This window comes from Pleurodeles waltl, chromosome 5, assembly GCF_031143425.1.
Source record: "Pleurodeles waltl isolate 20211129_DDA chromosome 5, aPleWal1.hap1.20221129, whole genome shotgun sequence".
In the NCBI taxonomy this organism is placed as follows: domain Eukaryota; kingdom Metazoa; phylum Chordata; class Amphibia; order Caudata; family Salamandridae; genus Pleurodeles; species Pleurodeles waltl.
In genome coordinates this window covers 579951911-579964343 of record NC_090444.1, presented here as the reverse complement: position 1 = coordinate 579964343, position 12433 = coordinate 579951911, and the positions used below count along the sequence as shown (strand labels likewise).

Here is a 12433-nt window from a genome sequence, read left to right as displayed (position 1 = left end):
AAGGCAGGCCTACCTTGCTGGCTTCTTTTAAAAACAAGTTAACCCCAAATTCGACTTTGGGATTAAACGTACTTCCGGAGTCTCAAACTACCCTATTTTGCATACGTCACCGCAACGGTCTGCAAAGGTTTCCCTAGGTGCCCCAAGGGTTGGTAAGGGACTTTATAAAAGATGTTTATAAGCCCTGGTAAGAGAAAAACAGTTGAATTAATTTTTCCCACTGTAGTACATTAGCTCCACAGGCTAACGATGGAAGGCTTTATTTAAAAATAATAAAGTTTCATTTCCACTAGAAAAGAGCTAACTATCTCATGTTTGATATCAAATTCAAAGTTAGAATAAGTCTAACAACTTGAAAATGTTTGATCCCAGTCTCTGGCAGCCTGAGCCAAGCTACCTTAACGAGGTGTGAAGTGGCCTAGGCTGAAACAAAGGAAACACTTAGTGGGAGGAAAACTGCTGCAGCAAATGTCAGAGCAAGAAGGGGATAGAGTGGCCAAAATGGATTTCAAAGGAGGGAAAGCCACCTGGAACAGAAACCAGACCTCCCCCATTTCCTGCTCCCCCAGCCAGATGGGATCCCCAGTAATTAATTAGATTATGAGAGGGGCTCAAAGGGGTGTGTTAGGGAACCCCAGCCACACCTGTGGGTGGGCTCAGCCTGATGTAACAATCAAGAATACATTTTCTCCATCTTGGATTTTTAAAGAATGTTGCTTTTTGGGATTGATTTTTGTCACACTTCAAAGGACGGGGTCACCCCAGAGGGTTGCAGCCTGCAACCTACTGGTTAGGATTGCCTTCCTTTCTGGCTAACCCAGGAACAAGGATAAATATGGCAAAGCTGCCCAGCATTTCAGATCCCTGCTGGAAGAAAAGCCTGGAGAAGGATTGCCATGCTGAACCACTGGTATGCACCTGAACGACTGCACCCACAATGACTGCACCATCTGCACACTCTGGGCTTTACCAAGAAAATGACTTTGCCTTGCTTCTACAGCACCAGGAGTGGACTCCCTATAAGCAACAGTTACAAAGGAGCTAACTAGAGTTCCGTGGTTCAAAACCAGCATTGAGTGGCCATTTGAGGATTTGGACCAGGTGCATTCAGGGAACTGTTGTCCCACTTCCAAGGAGCAACTCAGAGCTCCTGAAACCTTGGATCAAGTTTGTGGACACTTCAAGGACCCAAAAAGGACTTCAGGAAGAAAATACAGAAGTTTGGAGAAGTCTGGAGCAACTCTGTGAAAGAACTACATAAGGTGACGGACCCATCAACAAGAGTCAAGCCGGCGAAGTCGAACTGCAAACTGGCCGAAATTTCTGGTTCATCCCACTGAAGCCCTGGAGCTTTTCCCCCTTGACCAGTTTTCCAGGAGTTGACTGAGACCTCGAGCTGAGCCAACCCGAGGATGTCACATCGTAAGCTAGCATGAAAAGGCGCCTCCACCGATGACAAGAGAAAAAGCTCCAACAAAGAGACTAAGTCAGAAGGTACAACTTTGACCGAGGCCTACTGCTCAGTGTATCCGACTTGGGCTCCATCGCTGTCAGCCTCAAGCTTTGACTTTGTCCCAGTCAAGCATGACCAGATGTCCATGGTTGGTGCTTTTTGCTTTAAGGCACTAGAAAGCATCTTTTTACATTTAATCTTGAAAACTTAATATCTCTGGTTTCCTACATTGGATTTTTGTTGTTTTGGTGTCATTTCAAAGATAAAGATATGTACTATTTTTTTATAAATTGGTCTTGGATTTTTATTGTGTTTTGTGTTTGGCTTATTTAGTGTTTTGTTGATGTTATAACCTTACAAGCCTTTCTCCTAAATTAAGCTCAACTGCTCATGGGCCGAGCTACCAAGGGTTGAGCAAGGATTAATTTACAAGACGTTGACTGGACCTAGTGTGGGACTGTGGCCTGTTATTAAGTGTAGGTACCTACCTGCCCTTAGTAATAATCCACTTTCCAACACAGTGGGAATCTTTTCTAAATAGAAAAGCCAAAGGTGTTTGGAATGATTTGTATGTAAGTGCTTCTGAAATAACACCTAACACTTTTTTTTTAGTATCTCTCTACCTCTACTCTCACTCTCGTTCCCTCTCCCTATTTCATTATCTACTTGATCTCTTCATGATCCAACTTTCCTTTCCACTCTTAACCTCACTTATTTTTCTCGTTTTTTCGCCCTCTTCACCTTACCTCTCACAATAACCTCTTTTAGTCCCTCACTCTTTGCTTCCTTCTCCCATTCTTCATTTCATCCCAGTTTTCCTCTTTCTTTTCCCCTTTTCTATATCAACCATGCATCCCCATATCTCTCTCCCTCTTTCTCTTTCCTTTACATCCCATTCTGTCCTTTAGTCTCTATTCATTTTGTTTCTGATTTTTCACCAGGGAGAACCCTCTCCTGCTTTCTCATTTTCCCTCATTTGCCTACCTCAGAGTCTGGGATCTCTCTCGTTCTACTTAGTTTTTTTTCCACACTGTTCTTGTACGCTGGCGTCTGTACACCATGTGGCTTTTAGGGCAAAGGTAAGTTTATTGGGAGCAGGGGCAAGAGGGCATCCCCATGCCAAAGCAGAGAAGAGCGTTTACTGTTACTTAGAACAGGGCAGGGGACTAAGAAGGGTTTCTGAGGATTCAGTGACATGTAACCTTTAGGGGTAGAAAGGGGTTGGGAGGGCTTGGAGATTGTACCATGAAGGCATAGGTAGGACGTTTTAGGGTTCATGGAAGGGTAGTGTTAAGGGATAATATTTTTTTATGATTCAGGGAAGGGTAGCATTGTTGGGTGGTTCCTGGTTGTTAGCGTTCATGGATGGATAGCATAAAAGGCAAGTGGTTTTTAGGTTTCAGTGAAGATAAGGGGTACTAATTATTTTTTAGGGTTCGGGGAAGGATAGCAATAAAGGGAATCAAGGGTTTTTAGATTCAATGAAGAGTAGAGTTAAGGGATAGTAAGGCGATTTTAGAGTTAACGGAAGGGGAACATTAATGGACTGTGAGGGTTTTTTAGCTTTCAGGGAAGGATAGAGTTAAGGCATGGTAAGGGTCTTTAAGGTTCAGGGAAAGTTAGGGTATAAGAGTAGTAAGGGATTTTTTAGGGTTCAGGGAAGAGTATCGTTAAGGAATAATAAGATTTTTCAGGATTTAGAGGGAGGATGAGTCAAGGGGTAGTAAGGATATTTTAGGGCTATAGGTAGCGTGAAAGTTCAATAAATGATTGGTAGTGCAAAAGGGTAGTTAGGGGCTTTCAGCGTTCAGGGAAAGATAGCACTAAGGCGTAGTATGTGTATTTCAAGGTTTCGAGAAGGGTAGCATTAAAGGGTTGTTTGGGGCTTAAAGATTTCAGGATGGAAATCACAAAGGGGTACTGACAGTTATTAGGGTACAGTTAGATGAATTAAAGAAAGTATGTAATAAAAATGACTTTTACATTTTGCCTTTTTGAGATTCCATAGGAAATAATGAAGGACACTACATTATTACCGAATGTTGTCAACATTTTAAAAGTCGACTCTATTACATACAGTCTACCCGACTAAAGCATGCACAAGGGAAAACAAGCACTTGTCCTTTTTTATTTTGCTCCTGCAGCTCTCCTTCGCCTTCCACCTGTCACCTGCTACTTTACATCTCTCTCACCTCCCCACCTGCACCTCCTGCTCCCCTTCAGTATTACACCTCTGCCCTGCCACTCTCTCCCAGCTCTCTTATCTCTCGGTAAAGTATTCCATTAGATTCCCTTCTCTCTCACCTCAGTGCAGCTATTTGTGAGAGGAAAGCTTTTTTTAGTTGCTCCACATATGCCGAAGCAAGTAGAAAGAGAGAATGTATTAACCTGGGCTCCTTTTCTTAAAATGCACTGGCGATATAGGGTATAGGAACTTTTCATTGTGCGCTAGCAAAAGACAAAAATCAAACCTGCTCGAGGTGGAAAAGCACATTAGCTATGTCGAGAACTCGTTCCACTATCTTCTCTGGATCCGAGGTGTCTTCTGTCCGGTTTGGTAGCTCTTTATACAGTGCCATCTGCCACCTGATGGCAGGATCCTCCAACTGCAGGCAAAACGATTTCAGAAGCAAAAAAAGGACAACATATAAAATTACTATGGTCAGTACAGTTGGAATGCACGTTCCCATTTGTAAAGTGACCACACCGCACCCCTACGTGCCGTCTCAATACCCATAGAAAAGCCGCCACCTCCTATCCTCTACTGAATGTGACGTCAACAGAAACATGTAAAGGCACCTCATTTGAATCCATTACTGATGAAACTGTGAAAGGATGAGCCCAACAGTAACAATCTTTGTAGCCTCTGCGCAAAATACAGTCATGACATTTCCACAAAACTTAAAACTTTGGTAGTTGGCTCTTTAACAAGTAACCTTTCTTTAAAAAAAAACACACAGGATTTACATGTTTCAAACACAAAGATAATGATGGATGAGACCTTAAGAGCTTGAGACAGAGAAGTGCAGTTCTTAATTTGTAAAAAAAAATAAGTACCAGGGTCCTCGTCAGGAGGCCACTGCAGATTGCACCACCCATTCCCCCTGCCAGCACTAAAGACAGAAGCAACACAACTACCATTACACTGTACAAGTGTGACAATTCAGCCTACACGGGCCCCCAGAGCCATACGAATGGCGTGGTCGTCAGCTATTAGTCATTTTTAAGCATACTGAATTAATAAACATCTGTTGTGCTCATCACTAAAGTAGATAGACAGCACCACCATGTGACAGACTGTCATAAGTGCTGGTGTTGGCAATTAGGTGGCCGAAAACCGCAGGCTCAAATGAATATTCAATAGGTGTTCAGAAGCCCACTTCTTCCCCAATGAAACACCTCCCAGCAAATATTTGTTTCCTATGCATAGCCTAAATTTAACCTTTTAAAGTTTTTACAGAATATAAAATGAGAACTGTGCAAGTAGTTTCTGTTATGAAAGCTTCAGTATCCATCTGTAGTGAGTATCCTGGAAGTAGTGCTACCTGCACAACACAAAATCACTGGCAGACATCACTTTCTGACCTCTCGTTTAATTTATGTTTTTATCTAACAAGAGAATCAAAGTGACTTAAGATAAAATACGGCTTTTAAATTACAGCACGTAGTTATGTCAGCAGGACCTGCTTTGCAGGAGTATTACATACATGCCAACATTTTAGAAGAGGCAAGTGGGAACATTTAAAAAAATAATTGGGTGATTGTATTTTCTACATAGACTTCAATTCATGCAGTAGCAATTTCAAGCAGGAGACTGGCAAAATAAAACAATAGCTGGCTTTAAAAATCGGTAGTTTCCATTAATCGGGTCTACTGGCCTGTATGGTATGAGTTTTTAATAAAGATTGTAATGAAGGCAATGATGTTTGGGTCAGACCCTGCAGGGGATTAGTATTTAACAACAGGAGAAGAGAAGGATGATAGTTCTGGAAATGAATGTCATAATCAATAAATGAGAATTGTGAATTGTGGTGCCAGTTTTAAAGTTTTTTTTTTTGCTTTTAGGTACAAAGTTATTGCGAAACAAAAATCCTATGCCAGTGCAAAAAACCCTTTCCAAACTGATAAAAAAAAACGAAATGGTGGGATTTTTCCCATGCGAAAGGGATATACTTATGCAGAAATTCTGATAGAGCAACAGAATGTACGTGTAACAAATATCCTTCTAAAAGCTTCACTATGGGTTTTGAAATATTATGATGTAGTAACTTACTTGGTAAATTCTAATACCATAGGCATGGCATTTACCAGGTTCAGTGCTACAGCCTAGTTCTCATTTGTTCCGTTTGGAATAAGCCTCAAGACGTGGAATCAGAGATTTGAGGGCTGGTTTCTGCTTGTATTGATTCTTCCAGAGCAGGTTTCTTCTTCACATTTCATCGGGTCTATTATGTGAAGTGAATTTTAGCTACCATTTTCTCATCAATGTGGCCATATGTGATGCTTTCATGGAATTCTGGTATCACTTTTACCCACTTAGTCGAGGGAGCTTTAAAAGCATACCTACTATTGTCTTGTTATCACAATAACCTCACAGGACCCCCCTGTGGCTCAGAACTGATACTGACAGGGATTCATGTTTGGTCCTCCCACGTATGTTCTACATTCTTTGTGACATTCGTAAGGTTCTATCAGGAATACATATTTAGTTGATTAGTACTACTGTTTCCACAAATCAACTACTTTAACGGAGCAGGGATTCAAACACATGGTGTTCACAACGACATTCGGTCAGATTAATGCCGTTTTGTTCCTGACATGTATCCTTCAAGTAGGATCCATGGAGGTAGCATTAGGTACCGATGTCAAGTAAGAAGCCTTCATTTTTGCCAGTGTTGTCCCTGGAAGGAACATTGCCACAAGCAGAAATGCTAATCTACTGTGAACTTACAATGCCAGCCAATAGCTGTGAATTTGGCCAGAGTGAACCATGCACACCAGGTGTCACCCTCTTTTCAGCGATCGAGCTTCTGGAGGCGTTGATGGCTGCCAAGTCTGTTGGTTTTGCTCGCACTCTGGTGTGCCTTTCTAGGCCAGCACAGTCCACTGAGGGGGCCTTTTTAATCTGCGAAAGAGAGGTCCGGCGAACTTGGTAGTCTTCACTATCAAATGATCGGGAGCACTTTCGCTTTGACAGTTTTTTGTGTGGGTGTCCAATGGGTAAAGCAAGGTTTAGGCTACTGTACTTGGCAGAGGGCTTCGGTGATATGTTTTTCATCCATTTTAACATTATTATAAGTCTCTTTACCAGTTTCTTGCACACAAATGTACGGTACTGGGCCAATTCAAGAGTGCATCCATGGAAGGAGGCAGCAACATCAGAAATCAAAACAAAGGGGGCAAGAAGGAGAGAGAAACAAGACAAATGAAATGAAAACAACACTTCTTCAGAATACATCTACTGTACATCGATAGTAAACAACAAAATAAAATTACATACGCATGAAATGATATAAAAAAACAGGATGTTGTAATGATGGCACAAAAACATAAGTGAATGGGAGAGGCATATAGAAGGACGTTAACTTTTTCAGGATTGTACCCTGTAGATGTCATCAGTTCAGACTGAAAATTGGGTTGTGGATTTAATGAGTGAGGGGTAAAACATAAGGGAGCACACTGTGTCGAAATAATACATTTTTGCATATCTGGCTCACTTTAGGCTCTTCTTTTAAGTCCTGTCGTCAGTGAACATGAATGCTACTTTGTTTCCCCTGAGTTAAAAGAAATGCTGCACATTTTTCAGAAAATCCATGTGCATTTACTTAAGTAGAAAATGTTTGGTTTGGCTTCTGTCCAAACCTCTGAGTGAATCCAAATGTGCATAAAAGCTATTTCTTTTTCAGATAATAGGCTTTTTTCGTTTAAGTCGTTCAATTAATCAGACAGAAGGCTTTGTAATGTTGTTTGAATCAATTTAGGAGTGCTGTTAGCATCGCATAGACAATACAACAGAGATAAGGGGCAACAAAATAAGGAAGCATATTCTTTAGCCTCTTTTCCACTTGGAAATGTTTATTAGCTTGCCCCCATAGGCTAGGTAACTGAACCTTCCAAAAAACATGGATGGGCACATTTTCGTAGAAGAGGACATAAAATGTCATCTATTTTGCTTTAACCAGACAGGTTAGTCATGTCCAAAAGGGAAAGTGGGTTGTTGTCAATGCTCTTTGAGGAATATTAGATTATGTGACATAACATGCGCCTGACAAGATTTTGTGCAATGTGCCACACTGCAGTGTACCAGGTGTACCTTGTGTCGGTATGCCTCAATGACAGGAGTGTCCTCAGAGAGTGAGGGCCCTAATAACAATTAATGCAATGATTATAATCAAAGAGCAGTGGCAGCTGCTGCCAATCAAAGCTGGTGGGGCTGGGGAGGGTAGTATTGGGGGGATCAGGGTGCATGGGGTTAAAAATCAAAATGTACCTGACACTCTGGTCCCAGCTGTCTCAGTGCTCCTTGTTCTCCCAGCAGTCTATGGGGCACAGGCACAGACTCCCAATCCAGATGCTGCTCTTATGCTATACGGGGAATGGCCTGAGCGGGCTGGTTTGACGCTCGCTCAGGCACAAGGAGCCTGTGCCATTTCTCCACCTGGCTTTGCAACACAGCTGGATTAAAGAAATGTAAGTGAGCATGTCGGTTTCGCTGGCCTAAGACAGCTGGCCAAACCCACATGCACACTTTAAAGTGCTCACCACTCCCCTTCCTTGCCATGGCACGCCCTGCCCCGCCCTAGACTTACATGGCTCAGTCAGACAGTGACAAATAAAATGTGTTAGACCTGACAGCCTTAGGGTGGTCACCCCTAACTTTTTGCCTGCCTCCCTCCACTTTTTGGACACTGTTTTTGCTGGTTTTTAGACTCTGCGCACTTTACCACTGCTAACCAGTGCTAAAGTGCATATGCTCTCTCCCTTTAAACATGGTAACATTGGATCATACCCAATTGGACTACTTAATTTACTTTTAAGTCCCTAGTAATGTGCACTGTATGTGCCCAGGGCCTGTAGATTAAACGCTACTAGTGGGCCTGCAGCACTGGTTGTTCCACCCACTTAAGTAGCCCCTTAACCTTGTCTCAGGCCTGCCATTGCAAGGCCTGTGTGTCCAGTTTCACTGCCACTTCGACTAGGCATTTAAAAGTACTTGCCAAGCCTAAAACTCCCCTTTACCTACATAAAAGTCACCCCTAAGGTGTGCCCTAGGTAACCCCTAAAGCAGGGTGCTGTGTGGGTAAAAGGCAGGACATGTACCTGTGTAGTTTACATGTCCTGGTAGTGTAAAACTCATAAATATTCCTTTTTTACACTAATGTGAGGCCTGCTCTCTTCATAGGCTAACATTAGGGCTGCCCTCATACATTATTGAAGTGGTATCTGTTGATCTGAAAGGAGTAGGAAGGTCATATTTAGTATGCCCAGAATGGTAATACAAAATCCTGCTGACTGGTGAAGTTGGATTTAATATTACTATTGTAGAAATGCCACTTTTAGAAAGTGAGCATTTCTCTACACTTAAATCTTTCTGTGCATTACAATCCACGTCTGGCTGGGTTTAGTTGACAGCTCCTTGTGCATTCACTCAGACACACCCCAAACACAGGGTACTCAGCCTCACTTGCATACATCTGCATTTTGAATGGGTCTTCCTGGGCTGGGAGGGTGGAGGGCCTGCTCTCACACAAAGGACTGCCACACCCACCACTGGGACCCTGGCAGACAGGATTGAACTGAAAGGGGACCTGGTGCACTTCTAAGCCACTCTTTGAAGTCTCCCCCACTTCAAAGGCACATTTGGGTATAAATCAAAGCCTCTGCCCTACCACCTCAGACACTTCCTGGAGAAGAAACTTGTAACCAGAACCTGCATCCTGCCAAGAAGAACTGCCTGGCTGCCCAAAGGACTCACCTGACTGCTTTCTCTGGAGGACTGCTGCCTTGCTGTTCCCTGGCTGTGGTGAAGAAGGGCTCTCCAAGGGCTTGGATAGAGCTTGCCTCCTGTTCCCTGAAGTCTCAGGACCAAAAAGACTTCGCTTTCGCAACTGGACTCCTTGTGCAGCGAAAAATTCATGCACAGCTTGTTCCGCTGTGAAAAATTCACTGCACGCCGACCCGGGACGCCGCCGCTCGACTTCGCAAGGAAAAGATCGACGTAGCGCCTGTGGTGCGACTGGAACTTCGACGCATGGCACACCAGATCGACACACAGCCAACCTGGGACGACGCCGCACGACTCCCAGGGGGGGAAATCGACGCCGCGCCTGCCATGAGGGAGAAATTTCCCTGCATCGCCACTGGAATGCTGCAGAGCTTGCCAACAAGCCCAGAATTCCACGCCCAGACCCCGGGGCGTCTGAAAACCCCGCAACCTGAAGAGGAGCCCGTCCGCGCGCTGGAAAATGACACAACGTCTTCCCCGTGTGGAAAATAACTACGCAAGTCCGTGTGTGAAGTGGCAAAACCGACGCACACACATTTTTTCCACGCATCTTCTCCTCTTACGGCCCTTTGCATAGATTTGTTTTCACTCAAACCAGGTACTTTGGGGCATATTTATACTCCGTTTGCGCCGGAATTGCGTCGTTTTTTTTTACGCAATTCCGACGCAAAACTATCTACATATTTATACTTTGGTGTTAGATGCATCTAGCGCCAAAGTCCATGGAGTTTGCGTAATTTTTTAGCGTGGACACCTACTTTGCGTTAATGAGATGCAAGGTAGGCGTTCCTGTCTAAAAAATCGACTCCGAGGCATGTGCGTTGTATTTATACTCCCGGGCAAAATTCACGCCCGGGAGTGGGCGGGTCAAAAAAAATGACGTACGGCCGCTTTTGCGCCGTTTTTTAGCACCTGCAAAAGGCAGGCGTTAAGGGACCTGTGGGCTCTGAAGGAGCCCAGAGGTGCCCTCCCATGCCCCCAGGGACACCCCCTGTCACCCTTGCCCACCCCAGGAGAACACCCAAGGCTGGAGGGACCCATCCCAGGGACATTAAGGTAAGTTCAGGTAAGTGTTTTTTTTTTTTTTTGTTTCATAGGGGGGCCTGATTTGTGCCCCCCTACATGCCACTATGCCCAATGACCATGCCCAGGGGACATAAGTCCCCCGGGCATGGCCATTGGGCAAGGGGGCATGACTCCTGTCTTTGCTAAGACAGGAGTCATTTCTATGGGGGTTGGGAGTCGAAAAAAATGGCGCAAATCGGGTTGAGGCGAAAAAATTGCCTCAACCTGACTTGCCCCATTTCTTGACGCCCAAGCCCCATCTCCCCCTACGCCGGCGCTGCCTGGTGTACGTCGTTTTTTTCCACGCACACCAGGCAGCGCCGGCGGCTAACGCCGGCTAACGTCATTGATTAAATACGGCGCCCGCATGGCGCTTCAGAATGGCGTTAGCTGGCGCTAATTTGCTTAATACTCTCTTCTATGTGATACACAAAAGTGATAAAACATGCTTACCATGCGTATAATAAAATAAAATAAAAAAGAATAGTATGGCCCATCAATATGATAAACAGAATCTAAAGGGTCCGTGATCAAAGTCAACAATGTTTTGATCTTTGCGAGAAGCTGGGAGCATCATCAGCACTCTCGAAGTATGGGAGATCTATGAGCAAGTGTGGATTCAGGTGGCATCTTTGACACAGCTATCTTCAAGGCAGCAAAGGTAATGAGGGTCAATGAAACCCCTAAATTTCAAATAATTGAAAAAGGACTTACCTGCTTTCCCAGTGGTTGTTTCCAGACTACGGTTCGGATTTCATTGGCAGGGAGAATGCCGAGTAGAGGAACAGTTCTAACTCAATTTATTGAGAATTGGGAAAGCCAAATTCAGAAGGTATCAGAAGGAGATATTGACTGAGTGAGAATCACTGGTCTGCAAACAAGAAGGAAGCATTCCTGTTTTTTCTGTTCTTTGAAGGATTTAAGATAGTCTCTCCGTGACATTCAATGCACTGTCTGCACTGAAAACAGATCCCGAAAGTAGCTTATGAGGGTGAAGGGTGGAAAATACAAAGTTTCTGGTATGTTCTATATCTCTTGAAGACTGAAGCTTCACTGTAGAAAACATGCCAGGGTATTACCTTTCCAAAGTATCTGCTCTATCCAGATTTTGTATTTCGATGGAACAAACAGGTGACTGTAAATAGTGACCACACCTAAAAGGCCAGGGTGCAATGTTAGAGGCTATGACTACCTTTTGTGTATCACAAAATGTTTTACCATATTCTGTACCTGTCTCTCATCTTGATTTAGGATCGAAGCCAGCCTACCTATTCCAGTCCTAACATCGTACTATAAATGGGCTATAACCATTCTGCCATGTGGAGGCCACACTGAATAAATAGGCCTAATATTCTTTTCAAGGGCATTTCAGTTTTAGTACAAAATAAAATTATAATTAGGGTACTAGCATGCAGGCATTTCTGCAGGCTGTGTTTTACTTTAAAAACAAATGGATGGAGGAGAAAGCTATTTACTCATTCTGCAATTTGTCTACCTGTGTTTGACTCTTCCAGTACGTAAATGCACACTAATCCTACATGCATGGTAATCCTCACTGCCACTCTGGTTAGTTTGAAAATGTCATGTATGTAGGAGGCTGGCCTGGTTTGTAGTGGGTACCAAAGATACTTACACCTTATACTAGGTCCAGTAACCCTTATTAGTGAAATGTAGTCAGTGTCCTGAAGCCAGGCTGTCTAGGGGTAGCTGTAGCTGAGCAGCCAAGGCTTATGTAGGAGACATGCAAAGCTCTTACAATACCACTGTAGTCACACAGTACTCGCACAAATGCATTATTTTTAGTGACACAATGTCAAAAATATTTTAGAGACTATACTCCCTTAGGAGGTAAGTAATATTCACAGTATATACACTAGAATGCAGAAATAGCTGTAAAATCTGTTAGAAAA

General features: G+C 43.6%; 1 protein-coding gene across 1 annotated transcript in view; it reads right to left on the bottom strand.

The window, feature by feature from the left end:
* Window positions 1-12433, bottom strand: part of RYR2 (ryanodine receptor 2) — a 2714825-nt gene that overhangs the window by 479240 nt on the left and 2223152 nt on the right. Inside the window, exon 73 of the mRNA XM_069234403.1 lies at window positions 3925-4059. Coding sequence (XP_069090504.1) covers window positions 3925-4059 — 135 coding nt within the window. The remainder of the gene's footprint in view (window positions 1-3924; window positions 4060-12433) is intronic.